We start from the raw sequence: 22,937 nt of genomic DNA, 5'->3' as shown, positions 1-22,937 counted from the left end.
TTTAGGAATCAAGGTTTATAATTATATTGAAAGGAATACTTTCCACACTGACACACATTTTAGATGGAAATAGTGGACCTTTATTTGAAAGTCATGAGAGTCCATTAAGGTTAGGGTTAGGGTTAGGGGTTAGATAAGCATGTCAACTTTTTTAGCAAGAAATACTCTGGGATTGCAGAATGTGGTTTTCTTGTTTAACCGGGCAGGCAAATAATCCATAGTGAATGCACAATGTATTATAAAGACTTTACTGTATGATCAAATACTATATTTTTCTTGCACAATCTTATCTGATTTGTCTCTTTTCCTTTATCTTATCTGCATGAGTGGAGAGCATTGTTTATTACTGACATCTTATTTATTATATTCTTTACCTACAATAACATCAGACAGCTATTTGACCAGTGGCAAGGGTTCTGTCTTTCTAAAACAAATGTGGCACAATAGAGATTTTCAGTTGTTTAAAACTTAAATTGTTAGTCCTGATTTCATTACTTTTTATATATCTTATATGTTCAAGATGTTCACTACTACTGTAGTCTGAAACTATCCTCCTCAAAAAAAGCAATGTAATTTGAAGTTATATGAGTGAATGTCAGAGTTGAAATAACTTTAACATTTACACTGTTGTTGGAGTAACTTTCTACTACAACTGCAGTTTGAAGAGAAGAAACATTATTCTAATGAAAAGGTGATCAAGGCCTAAGCTTAAAAGGAAACACTGCTGAAAGACACTTTACCAAGACAGGTTACATAGGGGTATTTGGATTTTGCAAGTATCAGACTTGTTACTTTTGGTTTTGGGACATCTCACTGGACATCAGAGTATCATGTAAATCTACAGCTTGTGATAGTAATTGTAACATTGTAAAATAGTTGAGTAGAGTACAAATACTTGTGAAAAAAGTAAAGGATTACTGAGAATCCCAAACTCTATAAGGAAAAACCTAAAATAACCTACGGAGGTGTTGTATGACTTGTGTGCATGCACGTAACAGTGATGGAATAATATATGTTTGTTATAACATACCTGACTATGAACGCTCGGTTACGTTGTAACCTTGGTTCTCTGAGTGAAGAGACTATCTCTCCAGCTGTAGGCCGCTCGGAGACGGTTCTGATCAAACTATCAGTGACTCCATGCCAGCACAGGTGCTTTATAGGAAGTAGCATAGGGCGTGGCCGGGCAAGCCGGTGTGTCTTGAAGAAGTATCCACGTACCTGACCTCAGGGGGATCATCCCAGTGGTGTAGTCAAATGTATTGTAGTATTGTATGCTGTAGGTCAGGAGCGTAGCACAAAATTCTGGGCCCTGTAGAACGGCATGTTCTATGGCCCCTCCCCACATCCACAGCTATTCATTCTAGCATATTTTTGGGCCCTCCTCACATGAGGGCCCGGGGTACTCAGTCCCCTTTTTGCCCCCTGTCCGGCCTATATATATGGGCCAGAATCTGCCTTTAGGGAAGAGGGGTCATATCATAGTGGGGGGTCTGGGTGTCCTCCCCCGGGGAAGTTTTGAGCGTCAACAACTTCATTTTCTGCATTTGGATACCCTTTATTGCACCAATTTACGGTGGAAATATACCTTTATTTAGCCTATGCGAAGAAAAAGAACACAGATGACATTCAAAATATATCAAAAATATAATGGAAAGTATGTTGTTGCATGTCATTGGACATTTTAAGTGGGTATATGGACATCCTGGAGCTTTCTTTAGTGGGTATACTGCGTATACCGTAGACTACACCACTGGATCATCCCTGTATATGGGATATGTAACAGTGGAGAGATAGTCTCGATATGATAGAGAACAGAGTATAGTGATTGAGGAGCACTCTGTGCTGTCAGAGAGCTCCCTCTGCTGGACCAATATTATAACTGCAGCTTTATGAAGAAGGAAAATGTTTAGCACACACTGTATGTGACATTGTTAATGAATATGAAGCTTGTTTTTGTCTCTATGTCTTCAATAATAAGAAATAAGAATCATAATGAAATCTGCTTAAGGGGCTTTGTTATGAAAGTCAGACAATGTCCATCTACCAGAGCAGATTAAAACTGATATTTAATCATTTTGCATTGTTGAGGTTGAGATCAAGAAACATTCATAGGCAGACAACTAACCAGCAAACAAAACAACACAAATTAGACCAAACAACACAAATTAGACCAAACAACCACAATCGACAAATAATACAATCACAACCACAAGAGTCATAAAAGTCATCAAAGGCTATTGGCATTCTATTAATTTAAGATAGATATATTTATTGCACAGGTTTTAAATTGGATACCTCAAAGAAATTGTATAAAGCTGCACCTACATAGTTGTCTCCTAATCACAGCCAGATGACCCAGTGGACCCCAGGGTAAGAAATGTTGCCTCCCCCCCGTCCTTCCACATTCAGTGCATTGCGTATGCACCCTGTTGCCTCCAGGTTCAGCACACATGACCTCTTTCTCTTCTGTGTACCAGTTACTTTGTAGTAATTCTGATTAATCACAAGTTTATTTAGGAAGATGCACCATGTGAGCACAATACAAACTAAAAAGATAATGGTATTAAAACTAGATTTTGGAAAGGGAACCTCTACAACACAGGGCCTCAAGATTAAGTAATAATGCTGGGCTTACCTTAGTTAATATTTGACTTAACTAGTGCACAAAACAACTGACAATTGCACACATAGGTGAAAATCCATTAATCATCAATCATCATCCTTAATCATAATGGACACATTTTGTGCTTTTTTTTGTCATCATCTTAATCATCTTATTTATCAAGTATACATTGTTGCTGTAATGAGGCCAGTATAAAGATTGCTTACCTGTTGTTTAGTAAGTGCTCAACCTTTACAATAATATGTTGCAGTTGCAAAACAGCAATTGAGAAAACAGATATACATACGTGGCACAAAGAAACTTGCAGATCAACATGGTGAGTCTGACATTTGAGCCAATGTTGTACTTAGTTTAAGAACACTAGGGATTTGTACATCAGAACTTATGAGCTGTAAAATTGGTTACCAGTTGTGCTGCCAGTCTGTCTGAAGGAAGATCTCAAAATATAAAATAGTGTGAATGAAGCTAAATTTGACCAATGCAGGCTTTTAAGATTAATATGATGTGGACTCCTGCATCAAAGACCACAATGGAAACAAGTCATGAACTATTGTGTCATCCTGGGTATTGTTAACCATACCGTGGACTTTTTTTGTGTGACTACAGACAACTGTATTTATTATTTTTACCCGATGTCTGTGAGCCAGATAATGTGCAGACACTAAAGCTCTTCTTTACTTTACTTCTAATTTTATTTTTATATGTATATTAACTGCATCCCTGTTCACGTTACAGTGCATTAATCTTTCAATACTGTCTGCCACAAATATATGTTCTTTTATTTCATGTTTGATATATTTTAACTTATGAACTATTTTATGTCTTAGATTCTCATTTTTTATTTGCATGGTTTTCTTTTTTTAAATACATATTTAAATGAGCATTGTTGGAGGGAGCCTGAGATCCAAGATTTCCATTGCCAACAACTGCTTCTCTGTAATTGTTGTGCGTTATGACAATGAAGAAGAAGAGAAGTTGTGTTCTTATTTCACCACTGCAACTGTATTTTTGGTGTCTAATAAATCCCTGGGTTGGTCACTTGTATGCACATGACATATTAAACAACATACTGTAAGCGACACGTTTTAGAGTTGTTTGCAGTTCATTAAAAGCTGTTATCAAGCAGCAAACTATGCTATTAACCATAGCTATTAACATGACCACTTCCGCGTCTGTTTCCCTTGGTGTGATGCGACGAGTTGAGATTTTTGTCGAGTTGTGATTGGTTCTGAGAACATGGTATCCCGTTTGCCTGCCTCTCATTGGCTAACCGAGGCAGAGTGACGCGTCGCATGGACCAATGGGAGGTTGCCACACTGTGGTTAGGAGAGGTCTCGCTGTTTGCCTGAACATCCTCACCGCCTCCATCCCTTTCTCTTTCTCTATCGACTAGTCTGCATTTGGCCCTGTCCGAGGATCTTGCAGCCTTGGCTTTGACGTCGCCGAAGAGGGGGCTGCCGCGGACACACTTTGCAATTCAAACTTTTTTTGTTAAACAAAGTGAAATATATTTTTAAACTACCGCGGTGTGCAATGTTGAGGGTGATCTTTTTGGCCGCTCTCGCCGGCTTCACCTGGGCCAGTGATGTGCTTGATTACACGGATGATGATTTCGAAAGCAAGATTGGAAACCATGATCTCGCCCTTGTGGAATTTTTTGCCCCTTGGTGAGTATATTCACGCTTTGTAAAGACTACATGAGCAATTCTGTTTGCAAACGTTAAATATGCTAGATGCCTCACAGCTGAGGCACTGCTGAGTACTGGGTTCGATACCCTGTTCGAGCAGGGCCTTTCTGTGTGAAGTTGCTAGCAAACTAGCTGTATTCATAGACTTTAAGTTGATTTGAGATTCCAAGACTGCCACAACTTGACAGTACATTAAACATTAAACTGTAACAATTAAAGACAATTAGTCCTGACTTGCGTTTTTAACTGCTGTGAATCATTTTCAATGTAAAATGCGTCGTGCTAATGAGGCTATGAGGAAGTTAGGGGTGTGTCCTTTCGCTGTTGTAACGTTGTGATTGGCCAGGGAAGTTTTGGTGTCCACCTCTGATTGGTCCAGAGGAACTGTGATGTGTTTCAACTGTGCCAAACTTGAAGTTAAGCAGGATGATGTATATTAAAACGTAATTTGTATAATTTTTTTTTTTTAGCAAAATATACACTGGTTCCAATTGATCAAATGTGAATATTAGCTGTCGTCTTGTCTATGATAAGCTATTACACCGAAAAATAAGCAATATCCAGTATATATTGGGCTTTGGGAAATTGCGACGGTCATTTAGGTTATTTGCTGACATTTTATGGACCAAATGATTAATCGAATGATCAACAGAGTAATTAATTAAATATATAATAGTAAGTAAATAATAGTTACTTGCATTCCCTAATACTTTTACAAGCTAATTAAAGTTAAATGATTTTAAAATTTTGTGAGTCATTTCCACACTTAACAACCTTTTTATGTATTTTACACATCCAATTGAATTACCTCAGAGATATCAAATTCCACACTGAGATCACTAGATCTCCCTCAGGATCTTCGCCAAGCTGAAACTTGAATACAGCTTAAGTGTAACTTGTTCTCTTGTATGACTGATCCATATCCTCTGTCCATTAGGTGCGGCCATTGTAAACGGCTAGCACCCGAGTATGAGGCAGCCGCCACGCGTCTGAAAGGCACTGTCGCTCTGGCCAAGGTATTACATAATGCAGTTCACTTAACGATGCCTTTGTGCACTCTGTACTATAGTACTCTCTGTATCTCTTCAGAAAGTGAATGGTTTTGCCCCCCTTAGGTTGACTGCACATCCAACAGCAACACATGCAGCAAATATGGTGTCAGTGGCTACCCGACTCTGAAGATCTTCAGGGATGGAGAGGAAACTGGTCCCTATGATGGTCCCAGAACCGCAGGTATTTGCCTCTGATGTGGTTTTTGTGTGTGTTTTTAAAATGGCTTAAATGCTCTCCCACACACACAACTCACAACTTGTACTCCTTTTTATATATGCTTATTTCTGTCACCTCATGGTCATCTTTATTTTTCCTGCCTCTATCTTTTCTTCTCTCTGTGTTGTTCGTCTGCTTTCCTCTTGCTCTCTGTAGATGGGATTGTCAGTTTCCTTAAGAAGCAGGCTGGACCAGCTTCTGTGGAGCTCAAGGCTGACACAGACTTGGCGAAGTACACTTCAGACCAGGACGCAAGTGTTGTTGGTGAGTTACTGTTTGAATTTCAGTCACTGTTGGTGAAAGTTGGGAACAATGGGACCATGGTTATTGCAGCCTGATCTGAACATGTCTCACTTTTCCTTCCCAGGGTTCTTTTCTGATGACAAAAGCACAGCAAAGACAGAGTTCCTGAAGGCAGCCAGCGCCTTGAGGGACAACTACCGCTTCGCCCACACAAGCTCTGAGGCTCTCCTCCAGAGCCACGGCATTGACGCAGAGTAAGTAGCTCTTTCTGCCTTTGGCCCAGTCTGTGCCAGTTTGTGCTTTGAGTCCTTGGGAGCGGATATTAGTAATAAAGTGAAAATAACTTGCGTCCTTACACCTTTTATATCAACAGTGTAGCTGTTGTTGGTGCAGCAAGACTACAGTGACATTTCCTGTTGTTTTTTTTACAGGGGAATCGTCCTTTTCCGCCCATCAAGACTCAACAACAAGTTTGAAGACAGCTCTGTAAAATACAGCGAGGACAAATATACCAGCAACAAAATAAAGAAGTTCATCCAGGACAACATGTGAGTATTGAGGGGATACACTTATCTCACATACATCATCTAACATACAAATACTCATGTTCCAGTTTGGCAGCATAGCTGATTCCTTTTTCAATACATTTACAGTAGTTTGTCTTGTTGGCAGTGATAAAATCATCTTGCATAGTAACGGCCCATATTTACATTGATGGCCCAGTGCCAACAGGACTTTGTGTAGTAGGTGAGGTGTCCACTCTGCAAACACAGTCAGCTCTCACTGAACTCTGGGAAATGCATACATTTAGGATGTGTTTGGTTCTTGTGGTGGACATATACTGGACTTTATTATCTGGTGTCATTACATTTTGGAGGCTAAATAAGATAATTGAGTGATTATTTTTAGACAAGAAAAACAACAAATTATTGGTATTTGCAGTCTGAAAAATTATTACCATTGTAGACACTTGGGTTTTTGTGAGTACAATCATCTGGCCCGTTTATCTTTCCCAGTTATGTGTATATGGCCATTTTAGTTGTGTAATATCATCTATAAGTTGATGTGCCCAGTCTGTTTGATGGAGCTTTTTTTTTTATATGTTCTCCAGTGAGCTTAAGAACACATGGTTTAGTAAGGACTCTTAAGTGTGAAACGGTTATTTTATCTCTCTGTATTTTTTGTCCACGACTCAAAATTTACTTTTACTTTCACTTTGCCTCGCCTCTTGTCTAAAACGCTAGTCTGCGTTTGTGGAGACTTTCTGAAAGATGTGAACAGTGTGGTTAGATCTCAACATTTTAAACCAGTGGTTCTCGAAAATTTTTCAATAATATACCCCCCTTTGAAATATTTTTTAGCCAAGTAACCCCTGACGAGTGCAAAGCATTTTTGGTAGAAAAAAAGGCTATATAAAGGTTTACCTTACAGCTCTACCTAACAAGCTTGTAACTGAAACACACTTAAATGTTACTTCAAATGTTTAGAATCCATAACTAAATACATTTTATGAATTATGCATGACTGATATATTTGAAATTAACATTTCAAAAAGGAATCTCACTTACCCCCTGCAGTACTCCAAAGTACCCCTAGGGGTACACGGACCCCCATTTGAGAAACGCTGCTTTAAACAAACTAAATGATTGCCTTTGGTATACTGCTGTAGACCGTCACTATCACTGGCTTATGTGGTTGTCCATAACTGGCTAAAAGAGTATAGCTTGTTGGTTAACATTCCTTTGTAAACTGATTCATTCTTACTTTCTCTTTTCAACTCAGCTTTGGGATCTGCCCCCACATGACGGACGACAACAAAGACCAGCTGAAGGGAAAAGACCTCCTGGTGGCTTATTATGATGTTGATTATGAGAAGAACCCCAAGGGCTCCAACTACTGGAGGAACAGGTATGTGTCTCTAAACTCACCCCAGGGTTGTTCTTTCCTCTGCACCATGCAGACCATGTTGGCTTTCTCACTTTGCGCTCAAATCTCAGCTCTTTCTTTTCATTTCTTTAAACACAAGGAGACCGTGTGTCTCCTCTGTGGCCGTTAATCACCAGGATCTGATAAACAATATTGAAATCAAAACAACACTTTTCACTTTAACCCATTGCGCTCTGAGAATGCTTAGCTGAACTCGTATTGTGCCCTCATAGTTGGATTTAGCCCTGAATACAACCTTTTGACTTGAGTTGCCACTTTCATCCTCATTTTCAACAGACCAAACTTTAACATTTCACAGGGTGATGAAGGTGGCCAAGGGCTTCCTGGATCAGGGCAAGAAGCTGAACTTTGCTGTGGCCAGCAAGAGCATGTTCAGCCAAGATGTGTCCGAGTTCGGCATGGATGGCAGCTCGGGAGAACTGCCTCTGGTGGCCATCCGCACCGGCAAGGGAGACAAATACGTCATGACCGAGGAGTTCTCGTAAGTCAAATCAAATGTTATTTTTCTTGTTTGCTACAAGTGCATTACCACACAGGGCATACACATTATGAATCATTTAAATGATCCTTTTTGGCTAGACTATAAAAGAATGTTGAACTAATGGTGTTTCTACAGAAAGTGCCACTGTGTTACTCAGTAAATACATATTTAACACAGTGAGGAGGTTTTTGTCTAATATATTAGACCACTAAATAAACAGAAATAACGGCACAAGTCACCCATTTTTATTTGCCTGCAGGAGCTGCGTAATTAAGTAGCAGTTGTACATTAAAGTCTGATAAACGCCTTGCAAAAACACCATGTGAAAACTTGGAGATGTATAGATTCTGCATTTGTGTTTCCCAAACACTTCCATTTCCTTTCTGAATCCCTAAACAAGTTCTGTTTTTGTTCCAACAGTCGTGATGGGAAAGCTCTGGAGCGTTTCCTTCAGGATTACTTTGATGGCAAGTTGAAGCGTTACCTCAAATCAGAGCCCATCCCAGAGAACAACGATGGACCTGTCAAGGTGAGACGAAACGTCCACACGTGTGCAGTGTATTTGTGTTTTTTGTATTATTTATTTATTTATTATAAATGTGACCTCTTGGTTTTTTTAGTAGACAATGTTTTTGCATGTTGCTCCCACATTTTCTTACGCCATGTGTAATATTTACACTCTGTAAAACTGATAAACTTAAAGCTGTGGTAGGCACTTTTTTTTTAACCTATTTTTGGCGTCATTGGGCAAAAATTCCGTAATCTTTCATATATTGTAATTCAAGTGGTCTGAGAGAAAACTAGACTTCTGCACCACATTGACGCTGTTTTCAGGCTTCAGAAAATCTAGCCGTCACAGGAGACTTTGGTCAGTCACAGGTCATTTAGAGAGGGAAAGAGCATTCTTATTGGTTGTTCTGGGCATACACTACCTTTGTGACAGAGGGGAGAGGGAGAGCTGCAGGAGGAGGTCTCACTCTACTTCAAATTCTGGCTTTTTTTTTGTTATATTCTAACTTCTGCAATTTTACTAGTTTGAAGAAAGGAAAATATACATAGATGCTTCATCCTTCAATACAGCCACATCTTTGGTGTTTAGATTGCATTTGTTGTGTGTCATGTTTTGTAAGGGGTTGCTACAAAAACATTTAAAGGGGTGATAGAATGATTATATAGGGTATTTTACACTGTTCCTTAAGGTCTCCTAATGGGGTATGTAACATTGGTTGGGCTGAAATTTGCCCGAATGCTATTTTATTAGGCCCTTAACTACCCTGTGAATATGGCTCTATTTGGAACAAGAGCTTTTCTTCCAAATATGGTATGCTCATGAATATTCAGAATGAGCTACGCGCTGATTGGTTTGAGCAAACTACATAGAAACACATGGGAGACTCGACAACAGGTCTCATTGCAAAGTTATACATTGTTTGTCGGGATATTACGTTATTAAATTCACTTCTGAGAATTTTTTAAGCGAGAAATCTACTATATAAAGCTCAAATATGGGACGTTTTACGAAAATTGATGGCTTATTGCAAATTTGGTAAGACTATGTGTCGGAGTTCAGCTGCCGGTGCTGCCTGTGTTGCTGCCTCGCTGCACGGCCTGCCTTCCTTTACACACCCCGGCCTGCTCTGAGCTCGATTGAGCTCCGTTACGGCTTGCAGCCCACAGCACTCCATACCCGCGCAAAGTCACCGTTTTGAGATTAATGGACCATTAGAGCCCCCAGTAAGAGCCCCATGTTGGCGGAGTCCTGCAGCGGCCCAGGTTCAAATCCGACCTGCTGCCCTTTGCTGTGTATCATCCCCCATCTCTCTCCCCCTTTCATGTCTGTCCACTTTCGAATAAAGGGAAAAGCTCAAAAAAATAATCTTAATAAAATGTATTTAGAGCTTCCACCAAGGTCTTATATCTCAATTCCTGTCCTTCTGTCTGACCAGCCACTGGAGTAAAGTACTGTATATACTAAAATGGTTCAGTGGAATGATTGTTTAATAAATTTGAAGCTCTGTGGAACTTCAAAAAAGGTATAAAAATATACCGTACAATAATACAGGTTATGTACGGTTATTATAGGCTAGTAAATCAGTTGTTGTTGTTTGATGTATTTTACTTGAGTATTTTCATTTTACTCTACTACATTTTGGAGGCAAATATTGTACTTTTTACTCTACAACATGGATATAATACGTTTAGTTACTTTGCAGATTTAGATTAACAATACAAAATATAAATCCACTAATAAATTATGATATATTAATATAGATTAAGCCACCTGGTGGTGTATATAAAGAAATTAAAATTGGCCCCACCGTTACCACATTATAGTGATGTACACATGATGAATCCATTTCATCATAGTCCAATAACATTATTGGACTAAGGCTGATTGTCTTAAGCAACTATCATGACTTTAACATTTTAACTGCGCTACTATCAATCTATAATGAGTAAACTTGTGAATTCTGTCATTTGTATTGAGGTTGTTGTGGCCGAGAACTTCGAATCCATCGTCAACGACGACAGCAAAGACGTGCTGATCGAGTTCTACGCTCCGTGGTGCGGACACTGCAAGAGCCTGGAGCCCAAATTCAACGAGCTGGGAGAGAAGGTGAGGGAACGGAGATAGTACTCTGAATTTGAATAACCTTAGATACTCTAACCCATAGAAACTCCTTTTATGCGAGTACTGTTTTACCACAATTAAGTCAAAAGTTGGATTAGTTGTTGTCTGGCTAGCATGGTCTCAACAAAACTGGCAGACTCTAGAAAGTAGATTTTGTGAACTAGCTTGCAAACCGTTAACAGTTTCTCTCCTCTGCACTTAAAGCTTGCCGGTGATCCCAACGTTGTCATTGCCAAGATGGACGCCACAGCAAACGATGTGCCATCTCCATATGAAGTCAGCGGGTGAGTCATGAGTTCCGTCAATGTAATACTCAGGGAAAGCCTTGAATGTTTTAGAATTTTGGAAACATAATATTTTGGAAATGTGACACCCAAATTCATCAATCCTGCTCACCACATCCCTTAGAAACTGTATGGTGGAGATATGCTTTGATGCTTAATTCACTCGAATGGATCACAAGGGCAAAATAAAGACTGTATACTTCCTGATCATGGCACCAAAAAAACCTTATATCATTCACATTTACTTTTTCTTTTAGTTCTTTGATTTCAACAAAGTCAACCGAGTCATTAAAAGTTCTGGAAGTTAAACATCCAGGCAGACATATCGGTGCATTGTAGATATCAGTATCGGTTAATATGTCAGCCGATAAGTATCAAGACATTTCAGTACAGAAATGCCAAACTGGGTTTGAAGTCATTTAGAAAACAGTGAGGCCATCACATAGCACTGACAAGTAGATTTTTCAATTCTAAGATGTGCAGCGCAGTATGTATATTGGTCACAAATCTAAGGGATACTCACCAAGATTTAAAAAAATGAATCCTATCTCCTTAACCTTTTTGTTGTTTTTTTAGTTTCCCAACATTGTACTTTGCCCCAGCTGGACGTAAGACGAGCCCAAAGAAATACGAGGTGAGAATCAGCTTGAAGTGATGATTAAAACAAAGTGAATTCCTGTTTATATACACTCTGCTAATGGTCGCGTCTCACTGCTCGTGTTGCAGGGAGGTCGCGAGGTGAGTGACTTCATCTCCTACCTGAAGAGGGAGGCCACCAACCCCTTGACAGTGCAGGAGGAGACCAAGAAGAAGAAGAAGAAGAAGGACGATGACAAGACAGAGCTATAAAAGCTCCAAACAGGAACTCAACATTACCCCAACACAACAGGAGGAAGGAGGATTGGGGAAATCCATGCAAAGAAAGAACTAAATTATATTCCACTCTCTTAGTGAACTACCGAATGCTCTGAGGCCAAGTCGAAAAGACGCGGCCCTCCCTTTAGGTCCTCCACTGCTCTGGGGAAACAGTGGAGAGGTGGTGGCCAGGGCCTGCCCGCTGTTTAAAAACAAAAACAAATTTTTAGGGAAGAGGGGACAGCTTTTGAAAATTGAGATTTTTATTTCCCCTGGTCTGTCTACTTCACCTCAGGCTGATGCACTTTGGTTTGACGCCCATCTCCAGTCATCTGTCGCTTTGGTATTTGTTGTTGTCGTCGTCACAGGGGATAATGCTAATTGTGAATTCTTCCTTTTTTTTTTGTCTTTGTAACACGTCTTTGTTTTTGTACATTTGGAAGGATTGTGAAATAAAAAGGCCCACAAAACCAAAACTAACTGTATGATTTTCATTGATGAACAGAAAATGTTTTATCATACTGCCTAAAACTGTTGCAGATTATTTATTTTTAAGCCTTGGTCAAAACCTTGTAATTCAAAATTTTGTTTTTATAATATAATATTGCATGTAGTTATTTGAGAGAAAATCTTTTAAAGGTATAGTCTAGTGGAGGATTTTCTTTTTCCGGGTGGATCATCAAGACTATTGGTCTTCTTGGTTGTCAATCATTCTGGTGATATGTTTACGTAAGGCCGTTGTACGTGCACGTCCCCTAGCTTTCAGGTGTATATGTGTTGTGAGCTTGAGCTACGGTTTCAGCCATTCATTGAGGCGTTGAAGCTTTTGGGAGAATATTTCACACGCTGGCGTGCGCTAAAAGCACAGGTTGGGCTTCCCACTGATGCCTCAGTCGTGAAGTTTCTACTCCACAGGTAAAGTTTGGCATGCTATTTCGAGAAATCCATTTAAAATCACTGCTAGTAAAAGTTGATGTAAGCTATGATTTGCGATGCTAGCCCTGGCACAAGTCACGCACCGCGCACACACGGTACACATCTCAATTTGTGAAAGTGCAAATCTTCTTTTGGAAAGTAGGCTTGTATGAGCCATGCCGACAGCAACTTGTAAGTGAACTCTCGTGCACACGTTTCCCTCTCGGGAGCAGGCAGAGTGTTGCGCATGTGCATTTTTTCAAAAAGTACAGAGGGCGGTTCTTTTCCATAGACAGTATATAATATATATTCTTTTCTAAAATTCGGGGAAAATCCTCCACTATACCTTTAACCAGTAGGCGGCGACTCTGTTGATCTTTGACAGTTGAACGCTTGCTGTGAAACAACAAACGAAGAAGAGAAGGAGCCAATCAGATGAAGAGCAAAGGACATATGTCCAGGCATGTTCTGACTGTTCTGACACACGTGCTAGCTACCTCAAAAGATAATATAGAAATAATGAAATCTATTTGAATGCATCAAAAGGTAATATAGAAATAATGAACTCTGTTTTAATGTCATGTCGTACTCTTGTGTTTTCTTTGTCAACAAGTTTATCTCTTCGCATTAGTCGTACGTTGTGTTTTTCTTCGAGGAATGATGTTTAATATCTTGTTTGACGTGGCTTCTTTAGCTAGCTAACAAATTAGCTAACGTTTAGTCTGGTATCCATAACTTAGCTAGCGAGCTGAACGCTAAACCGTAGAAATATCAGGGAATTGCAGTTTGTGAACCCTTTAAGGGTTTAATGCGGCTTGATTTCAGCTCCCCAAGAACGTCTGTAAATAAGTGTAAGCTTTTTATAACGATAGTTCGAGCTAAGTTACTGTCCATCACGGCCTGCTTGAGGTGACACGTTTTCTGTAAAACGACAATTTGGTGGATGGTACATACAGCTAACGTTATACTGGATTCACACTATGCTGGTTTAGTCTAGCAATGATTAAACCCATTTTCAGTCAGGCTTTACGAGCGAGGCATTAAACTGCCGGAATTTTGAATGTTGTTTGGTGGTGGCACTGTCTGTAAAACAAATTTGTCGTCACGTATGTATATATCTGGGAATAATGACCCTTTGACAGTTCTCACACTCTCATAGTTAATTTTCTTAGAGAACTTTTAATTAGCTAATTTGACTGGTAAATTTATCAAGCAAACAAGAGTCCCACAGTTTGTTTCTTCAGAATTGGCGTGTTGTAATGTGTTGCTGTCAATCACCTACCCCTTAAAGTCAGTGATATTTCTGCATGGCCAAGTCTGCCAAATCTTTGTGGACTGTAACGTAAAGGAGTTATAAAACATATTGATATTTATTTTTCCTAATGTCATTGTCAGTCTGTCTTATAGGCAATGCACTTTTTTTGTATGACACACACACACACACACACACACACACACACACACACACACACACACTCTTACTAGGGCTGGGCGATATGGGGAAAATCAAATAGCACAATATTTTTGACTAAATACCTCTATCGATACCTCAACGATATTGTAGTGTTGACTATTGGTGCTTTCACAAAATATTTATTTTTATTTTGATAAATAATCATCAGTAATGTGGATATAATAACTAAGTGGGTAAAGGCAAATAATAGAACAGCTACAACAGTCCGGTAAGTTCAGAAAATGACATCACTTTACTGTAATGCAGCCTTTAAAACCAGGAAAAGACACCACTTATGCCATATTACAATATCCAAAATCTAAGACGATATCTAGTCTCATATCATAATATCGATATATTACATGTACATGAGAACCAAGGTTAAGCCACAGGCCCAGTAACAAAAGGTACAATGCTATCTTTTATCAGAGTAAATGGGTAGATTTAAAAGAGAATCCTGAATAGTACTGATCACCTACTGAATTTCTTTCCTGTTAATAATCAGGATGTTTTGTGTTATTATTTCCTTTAGAAAATGACTGCAATGCCGGTTTCATGTGTTGATGATGGCAGAGGCGTCAAAAAGGAATAAAGCTGCCTCCTGGGGGCTTTTCAGCAACTACCGATATTTGTGCAAAAAATCGATGATGCTTCGTGCCATGGAGAATGCAAGATCTAGGAAAAAATGCCAGCAGAAGATAAGCCTTGCCAACATGAAAAGGAAAACCATGGACAACCACAATGAACCACTGGATAAAAATAAACTGGTCAAAAAAACAAAATTTAACAATGCTAACCAGGAAAGTCAAAGCACTCTGGACTCTGAAAGCAAGAGCTCTCATGTATCTGAACCTGAACACTTTGAGCCTAAATCTTCTGAGCACCACATTTTAGTCACAGCCCTCAAAGACATTTGGGAGGTGGACAGTGGGTTCTCCTCTGAGACGAGTCCTCCAGTCAGTGGGCGGAGCTCGCCGTGCCTCAGCTTGTGCTCGACCACAGTGGTGGCGTTGGACTGTGAGATGGTTGGGACGGGGCCTGGCGGGAGCTGCAGCGAGCTGGCCCGCTGCAGCATCCTGGACTATCATGGCAACGTATTGTATGATAAATATGTCCGACCATGTCAGCCTGTCACAGATTACAGGACTCGCTGGAGTGGCATCCGGAGGCATCACCTGCACAACGCCATGCCCTTTGCTCAGGCCAGGGAGGAGGTGAGGCGTGCTTCACTTTTGGATCCGAGATCTACCGATGGACCTTTTTCACAGCAGATATTTTGACTTGTTATAGTAGGAAAAGCACAGCTTAAATTGATAACCTTAACGATGGCTCAATTCCATCAACTGTCCCAGTAAGCTATTTCAGTGAGTCAGCATGTACAATACCAGGGTCTCTTCTAAGTGGAATGCAGCCATCATTAATGGTTTTGAATTAGGGCTGTCAACGAATATTCTAAATTTGAATATATATTCGAATAGTTTAAAAAAAACGAATTTCGAAGGTGAAAATTAATATTCAAATAAAAAAAAATACTGTCTTCTTTGCTAGCGCGCCTGAAAGCCATTACATACTGGACGCAGCCCAGCTGGCGCATACAAATGTGACATCATGAGATCGCCGTGACTATTTGTACCTACGCTGGTGGTTGCGAAACTAGCTGCAGTCTTCTCCTGAACAGCGGTGGCGCTAATGAGCAAATGCTACCGACGCTGCTCTTTCTACGGACTAGAAGAAGAAAAAGGTAAACAACGGCAGAAGTGGCAGCAGCCTTGCCGTCAATGCTTCGATTTGATTCACTGACCTACTTCGTCGGATCGAGCCTTTCATTCACCATAAAAGAACTCCTCTTAACCCGGTAAGTTTACCGGAGAGACCTGCAGTCACTCTGAGAGTCCTGTTGTTGGCAAACTCAAAAGAGCCGTGCGCGACGTCTGCTCGGCCGGATATTGCATAATTTTGACGTCACGATGTCGCGCGCCACCTTGGATGCATGTGCAACCAGATGTTCGTTATTTTAGAGGGAATATTCGAACGTAATTTTTAAGCAATTTTGACAGCCCTATTTTGAATACCTGTGCTTTTCCTACTATAACATGTCAACATGTCTGCCGTGAAAAAGGTCTATTGGTTCTTTAATTACCTCCTCTCTCTAAGTGCTTATGTTTACTCAGTTTACAATGAATACATCAGCTTAGGCAGTGAGTATACGTCTAATGTTCAATGTTGCGTAAAGGCGTAGTTGGTTGGTTTAGTGACTTTAACATATGGATTAAACCGTAATCCATATACAGCCATGTTGCAGAGCTATTTCATCAATCAGAAGTAGCTTTTGAATTAATGTTACAGTATGCTGGGCTAAAAATAAAAAGGTTATTAACCAGAAGTTGTATTTTTCACAAATCTAATGAGCCATTTTCAGCTATTTGTCAATGCAAAAAGCACATCTATCACCATTAACAATTTCAATAAATAAGAATGTAGATATGTTAGGAATTGCTAAGAAAAACTGAAGCTGTACTGCAGGAAAACGAGTCACACATAAAAGTATAAATCCAGACTGGCCTGAGGGGGTTGAGGGAGGGTGTCTGGCAAACATTTAAGATATACTAAATATATATATTTACTTCTGTGCTGCCTCTAAATTTTAAAACATAAGGCTCCATTATATACAGGTCAAGGTGGTTTGAACTGTCATGCTTAAACCTAGCTGACACTCATTGATGCCAGGTAAATTTATATGTATCCTCTTTTGCACTTGCGTGGCTTCCCTCCTGTAGATCCTCAGTATACTTGAGGGCAAAGTGGTCGTCGGCCACTCCATCTACAATGACTTTGAGGCGCTGGACATTGCCCATCCAGGTCACATGGTCAGGGACACCTGCACGACGCGCTACCTCAGCCGGTTGGCCGGTTTCTGCCGCGAACGCTGCCCCTCCCTCAAAATCTTGGCCAGTAAGCTGCTGAACAGGATGATTCAGGTGAGCATCTTCAGACACTTAAAATGTGTGATTTTTTTAATTTGTACTAGAAATTAAAAATTACGGTTTTGTTTTTGTAGACAACTGTCCAGTTAAAATTGTATATTATTTCACATATTATATACTTAAAGGTGGAATCTGGGGCAGAAAAAAAATAATGGCGGATCTTCTTTACGGCAGTATTGCGGATTCTCTGTCTAATGTAACCACAGTGTAGTCTGTGTTTTGGAAGTCTGCTTCCAGTATGAAAAGCAGTTTGAGTTGTTGTTAACCACGCTGACCCGGTCTGTGTTTACCGGCCCAGGTGGGGAGGAGGGGTCACTGCTCGGTGGAGGACGCTCTGGCCGCCCTCGACCTCTACAAGCTGGTGGAGGGCGAGTGGGAGCAGGAGCTGCAGAACAAACTGAGGGGAGACGACGCTTCACACGAGCCCAGCTTCGCCTCCTCAAACCACTACATGCAGGACGAGTACTGGCCAGATGATGTCATAACTGACAGCCAATGAAAGGAGGGTATTCATGACGTGTAGTGGAAAATACCTCGACGGATTTACAATACATGGTGATGTACAGTCATCAGAGCAGATTCAGTAACTATAAATAATGTGAATTAATAAACTTTCTATAGTAAATTAAGTCTGGATGACAAGTAATTTCAAAATGGGTCATTTTTGGATGGAATATGTAAAAGGTTATCTGCATTGTCTTACATGAGATGTACTGTACAACTTTTGTGGGAAACAACTTTTATAGCTTGAAATGAAAACGCTAACTTATCTCTTTTAAACATGATTGGAGTTCCCAACAGCATATGTTTTGCTGTGATAACAGATATTTGCCTGCAGAGTTGTTAGTTATAACAGACTTGATCATGTTTATAGGGTGACAAATGTTGGTGCTCTTAAAGTTGGGGGGGTTATATTAACTTATGAAATGAAGAGTTTGCAGTTCTGAACAGTATTTGCTCTTACTTGAAAGGTAAAATGTAACATTATTTGACATGGAACTGATCTTAGGCCACAGATACTGCTATTTTGGAAAACTATTTTTTTGTTTTGTTTTTCTAAAATGTCTGTTCACATGAGAACATGGAAATGTGGCGGCTGAGCATACTCAACTTGCAGCTTTCAAAATGTTTTTTCACAGTCTAAAAGGCAAACGGGAAACACATTTTTAGAAACTAGTTTAAACTGCTGTTTTTTCAGGTTTAAACTGGTCCTCCATGTATTTGTGGCCTTAAAGGTTTTATATTGTAACAATTGTAAATTGTAATAGTGGTATCTTTACCTCTCAAAAGCTGCTCTTAAATGTCCTAATAAAATGGCATCCTGTTCAAATGAAACACTTTGTTTGCTTTCAGTGACTGAATGTGACAACACTGAAAACTGAAACCTAATAACACTTTCTTTATCACTGCCTTTTATTTGTGTCACTTTAAAGTGTCTTATGCTCAGGTTTAACTTGAGTTTGCAGATGGTTGCAGTGCTGCTGAGAGGCTCATCAGTACAGGACATCTCTGCTTGGCTCTGAGCTTCATTCTTTTTGTACAAAAAATTATAACCCTTTGTAATTAGAATGATTGATACACAGACCTGATATTACAGGGAAAATCACTGAGACTGAAGAGCACGTCTTTGTCCCTGTATGGCAATGAAATAAATATAAAATGGTGCATTTAGCAGCTAAAGAGAACAATATTTCCACCCGAAGTTGGTGGAGACGAAAAAGAGCTCAAAGAGAGCCATTCGTCAGGTGGACAGAAACATCCAAATGAATGATAATTGCGATGTCTGTGGGTTGGATCAAAATTCCACTCCACAACTATGGCATCGCATTCGTCCTACTTGATCCTGTGCCAGATTAGCATTAAAAGCAGCATTGTTAGCAGCAGCAGCAGCCTATTAAGCGTGTTGGGAAACGGAGTCTGACATCGACTAATGGCACAATGTCCAAATAGGTTACAAAATCCACTGCAATAAATGTGGCTGACCCTAGAAACAATGTCCCTACAGTTGGAAGAAATGTAGTTGAACATAATGTGCACTTTTAACTAGTGTTCTTTTTTGCTTCTATTCCAGCATTCCCAATTAATTTCCAGTGACTGATACTTAACATCCATGTGAGTCATTGAGCTGAAATGCGGCACAGCTTGATGTAGCCTAAAAGTTTGTAAAGGTCTAAAGATTTGAGCTTTACACTAGATTATGATATATTGTATATAATTACACTAACACTAAATATGAAACATCGCGAGCAGCAGGTGGAGCTGTACATTTTGTTATGCTCCATGGATCTCTAAATAGCTCACGCTCACATTTAAAGCCTGAACTTGGCCCCACAGCTTAGGCCGTAGGGAGAGAACAGAAAGTAGCATTGTTTTTCTCTATCCATCTACTTTTGTTCCCCAAATCTCTTTATTGAGCAAGATCAGGTCTGATTTAGCAGATTACTAGTCGCTGCCTGCTTTTTCACTGTTACATCAGAAGGAAAATGTGTGTTGGTGACGTTAGCATTACCAGGGCTCAGAGAAACTTCCAAACATCAACCACACAAAAGAACAACCGGCTGCATCGGTGTGTCCATACTAGACTGTCGAGTGTACAGAAACCTGCCTGGACAGGCGTCACATTCAGGGCAAAGGATATAAGACCCCAATTCAGGTCCAGCTGGGGACTTTTGTTGCAAAGAAAAATTAAAGAACCCACTAAAAAAAACAGCATTTATGGCCTAAACAGATATCTGCATATCAATGCAGAATCTGTACATGCAGGCAACGGGACAATCGGAATTGTTCTAGTTTTAGTTTGAAATCCAAGCAGTATTGTCTAATGCATGCTGGTAAACAGTGTTGTTTTGTGGAGAGCAAAAGACTCGGAACGCATTGGCCGAAAGGCAGCCTCCAAATCCTTCGGCTATTGCTTTTGATTAACTGTTTTTGGTGTTTAAAATACAGTAAACAAACCCAAAAGCAAATGAAAAAATTTCAAACATACAGCCACTGATGCAACATCATCTTAGATGAACTTTCCTTGAAAATTCCTTGTGCCGGCTTAAACAAATTGTCCTCTCTAGAAATAACTTTGAATGGGATCTAATGAGGAAAAAATGTTTGCACCCCACAAAATGTGTGGCACCTGAACATCATGAGTCCAACTCAGGATATGTTGAGGATTATGCAGTAAATTAATGCACAGAGGTGTTTATGGTTTTGATCTGTTACAGATTAAACTAATAATAAATGGGCCACATACGTTTGATTTGATTTAAGCCACTACTGATGTTTCCACTGATTTTAAAAATGTTTCTAATCAAATGCTGTAAACTTTTCTTAACCCATTAAGGGGCATGCAGTCTTTTAATAAAAATCATAATTTTCAGTCAATAGCAGCTTTAAAGCACAACTTCAACTTCTACGATTACAGTATCTGGTTGTAGTTCCTCTCCAGTAGCTCTTTGTCAATTTGTTTTCATGCACACCTCTGTTGCTCAATTACTTAAGATAAATTAAATTTAGAGATGACTTTACTCAACCTCAGACTGAGTTCATTTGTCCGATTAGATGGAAGTGCTCAGAATTGATCACATTATATGAACCTTTACGTTACTCTCAGCTCCTAGTGCTGATATACTGTGTATGTAAGAACTAATCCGATCAAAGGGAATTGTGGATAGTTTAGGGTCTGTGTTTGCTGATATGAATTCACCTAGTCTAAATCCAAAGCCGTGTGTGTGGGGATATTTTCGGTTTATGAAAATGAGACCTTTTTATAAAACATTTTTTGTAGTGTGGGGCATATTCGGTGAACTGCCAAATCGCAGTTTTTTCTCTTTTGTGTTGCTTTTTTTCCTCTTACTGTTGTGTTTTTCTTGATTTTAATTATATTTCACTTGTAGCCGTGTAGGGTAGCAACTATGATTATTTAAATGTTTAGATTAGTCTACCAATTAGAGCTGGGCCTCATGTCAATCCATGTCAATCATATATATATTTTTCTATATTGTTTGTACCGCAATGTTGAAAAACCAACAACTGAACTAGGTAAAGCAATATTTACGTCATTTGGACAACGCTTTACTTTATGATCCTTGCACGTTATGTTTATTTTGAATTAAAGTTCTTAATAAAATGAGAAAACTACTCAAATAAAAAATTCATTTGTGAAGTATTTCATTGACAGAGTATACATAAATAGGCTTTACCATGTGGTTATTTCATATAGACTTTATTAAATTACCAGAAAACATGCTATATCGTGATATCTATATGAAATGATGACCTATATTGGGATGGAAGATTTTGGCCATATCGCCCAGCCCTCCTACTAATTATTTTTGATTGATTGTTTAGTTTATGAAATGTTAAAAAAGGGGGAAACTTTCCAATTTGACATCTATTGTCTTGTTTGTCTATCCAACAGTGCAAAAATCTTAAGATATGTATTTTACACTAATATAAAACTAAGCAAATGCATGCGTTGTTCATTTTGCAAAAATGAGAGCATATGCACCAAATCTGATGACAGACCAGACCAAAATACACACAACTCCACAAAACCTCTTCTCACTCTCAACTAAAACGTAGAACCTTCACCATTTGCTGATAGAGTCTATGCGTTGTGTATGTAATGTATATAATGTGTTGGCAGATTACCATGAAATGTGGTGGATTAGATTTATTTATTAGATTTTGCTGCTAATCAGGGTCTGAGGTTGTCTAAGTGATGAATATGGAATATAATCACATAGAGAGACAGCCTATATTATAAATCCCAGCCCTTTCTCTGAAAAGTAAAAAAAATAGATAAATTAAAGAGGTATTCCTATTGCTGCTGGTCCCATTAGAAATGTCAAAACATTAGAACCAATCTGAACTCCCAAATCAACATCATGTCTCTTAACATGTTAAAAGCCAACGTGATATCATGACTTTGCGTAAACATACACGCCACTTTCTAAAGCTAAGTGGCGTGTTATCTGTACGCATTTTGAGCGGCGTATACACCGGACGGTTTGGGTTTAGGAAAAGAAGAAAGCTACGGTTGGGTTTAGAAAGCGTGACGTGGATTGAGTTCTGGGTGGAAGTCCTGTGTTTGACCCATCTACCACCCTGACCAACCTCCCTACGCAGATTTTCGCCCTTTCATACTACTCGCTACGGCGTAAATTCACACTCAATTGCAAGGTAATGTTAAGTTAATGGAGACCAAACGGCATTGATAAACACGCTAAAAAGAGAGTATGCGTCTTGATAACACGCCAAAATGGCATATGAATTGGCGTGTCATACATACGCCACTTCATGAGATCAGTCTGTAAAAACACACCATTTGAATACAGGCCTCCACCTCTCACCGAGTTGCAAGAATCCAACAGGGAATCAGCAGTCACAATAGTCACTTTTCACTCAAGTCTCCTTGGAATGCATTCAAATCCCTCCACCCTCTTAAACCACCTCTTACCTAAAGTGTGTACTCAAAATTACATCATGCACAATGTGCCCTGACCCTGCCTTTCATCACCTTCACCATTGACCAAACACCCTCACCATCACTTCCTCCCACCCTCTG

The 22,937-nt window shown here is 39.5% G+C and overlaps 2 protein-coding genes across 5 annotated transcripts; both read left to right on the top strand.

The window, feature by feature from the left end:
- The first annotated feature begins 3,967 nt into the window (after positions 1-3,967).
- Positions 3,968-12,505, top strand: pdia3 (protein disulfide isomerase family A, member 3). The gene is made up of 13 exons (XM_028586236.1): positions 3,968-4,293; positions 5,252-5,330; positions 5,430-5,547; positions 5,740-5,847; positions 5,951-6,080; positions 6,258-6,374; positions 7,609-7,734; positions 8,072-8,254; positions 8,675-8,783; positions 10,743-10,871; positions 11,091-11,170; positions 11,747-11,804; positions 11,897-12,505. Exons 1-13 carry the CDS (start codon positions 4,160-4,162, stop codon positions 12,017-12,019), a joined length of 1,494 nt encoding a protein of 497 aa, XP_028442037.1. The 5' UTR covers positions 3,968-4,159; the 3' UTR covers positions 12,020-12,505.
- A 393-nt stretch (positions 12,506-12,898) lies between these two features.
- Positions 12,899-18,712, top strand: isg20 (interferon stimulated exonuclease gene). Of its 4 annotated transcripts, none has more exons than XM_028585156.1 (5): positions 12,900-12,940; positions 13,326-13,445; positions 14,926-15,607; positions 17,171-17,371; positions 17,676-18,712. In XM_028585156.1, exons 3-5 carry the CDS (start codon positions 14,957-14,959, stop codon positions 17,874-17,876), a joined length of 1,053 nt encoding a protein of 350 aa, XP_028440957.1. In that variant the 5' UTR covers positions 12,900-12,940; positions 13,326-13,445; positions 14,926-14,956; the 3' UTR covers positions 17,877-18,712. The 4 variants fall into 4 exon arrangements, with proteins under 4 accessions (XP_028440958.1, XP_028440957.1, XP_028440955.1 ...); XM_028585154.1 differs by having other exon boundaries at positions 13,326-13,486; XM_028585157.1 differs by lacking the exon at positions 13,326-13,445 and having other exon boundaries at positions 12,899-12,940.
- The last annotated feature ends 4,225 nt before the right edge of the window (positions 18,713-22,937 follow it).

Source organism: Perca flavescens, chromosome 8, assembly GCF_004354835.1.
Source record: "Perca flavescens isolate YP-PL-M2 chromosome 8, PFLA_1.0, whole genome shotgun sequence".
Taxonomy (NCBI): domain Eukaryota; kingdom Metazoa; phylum Chordata; class Actinopteri; order Perciformes; family Percidae; genus Perca; species Perca flavescens.
Note: the sequence above shows the minus strand (reverse complement) of the source record. Positions and strands in the feature narration are given on the sequence as shown.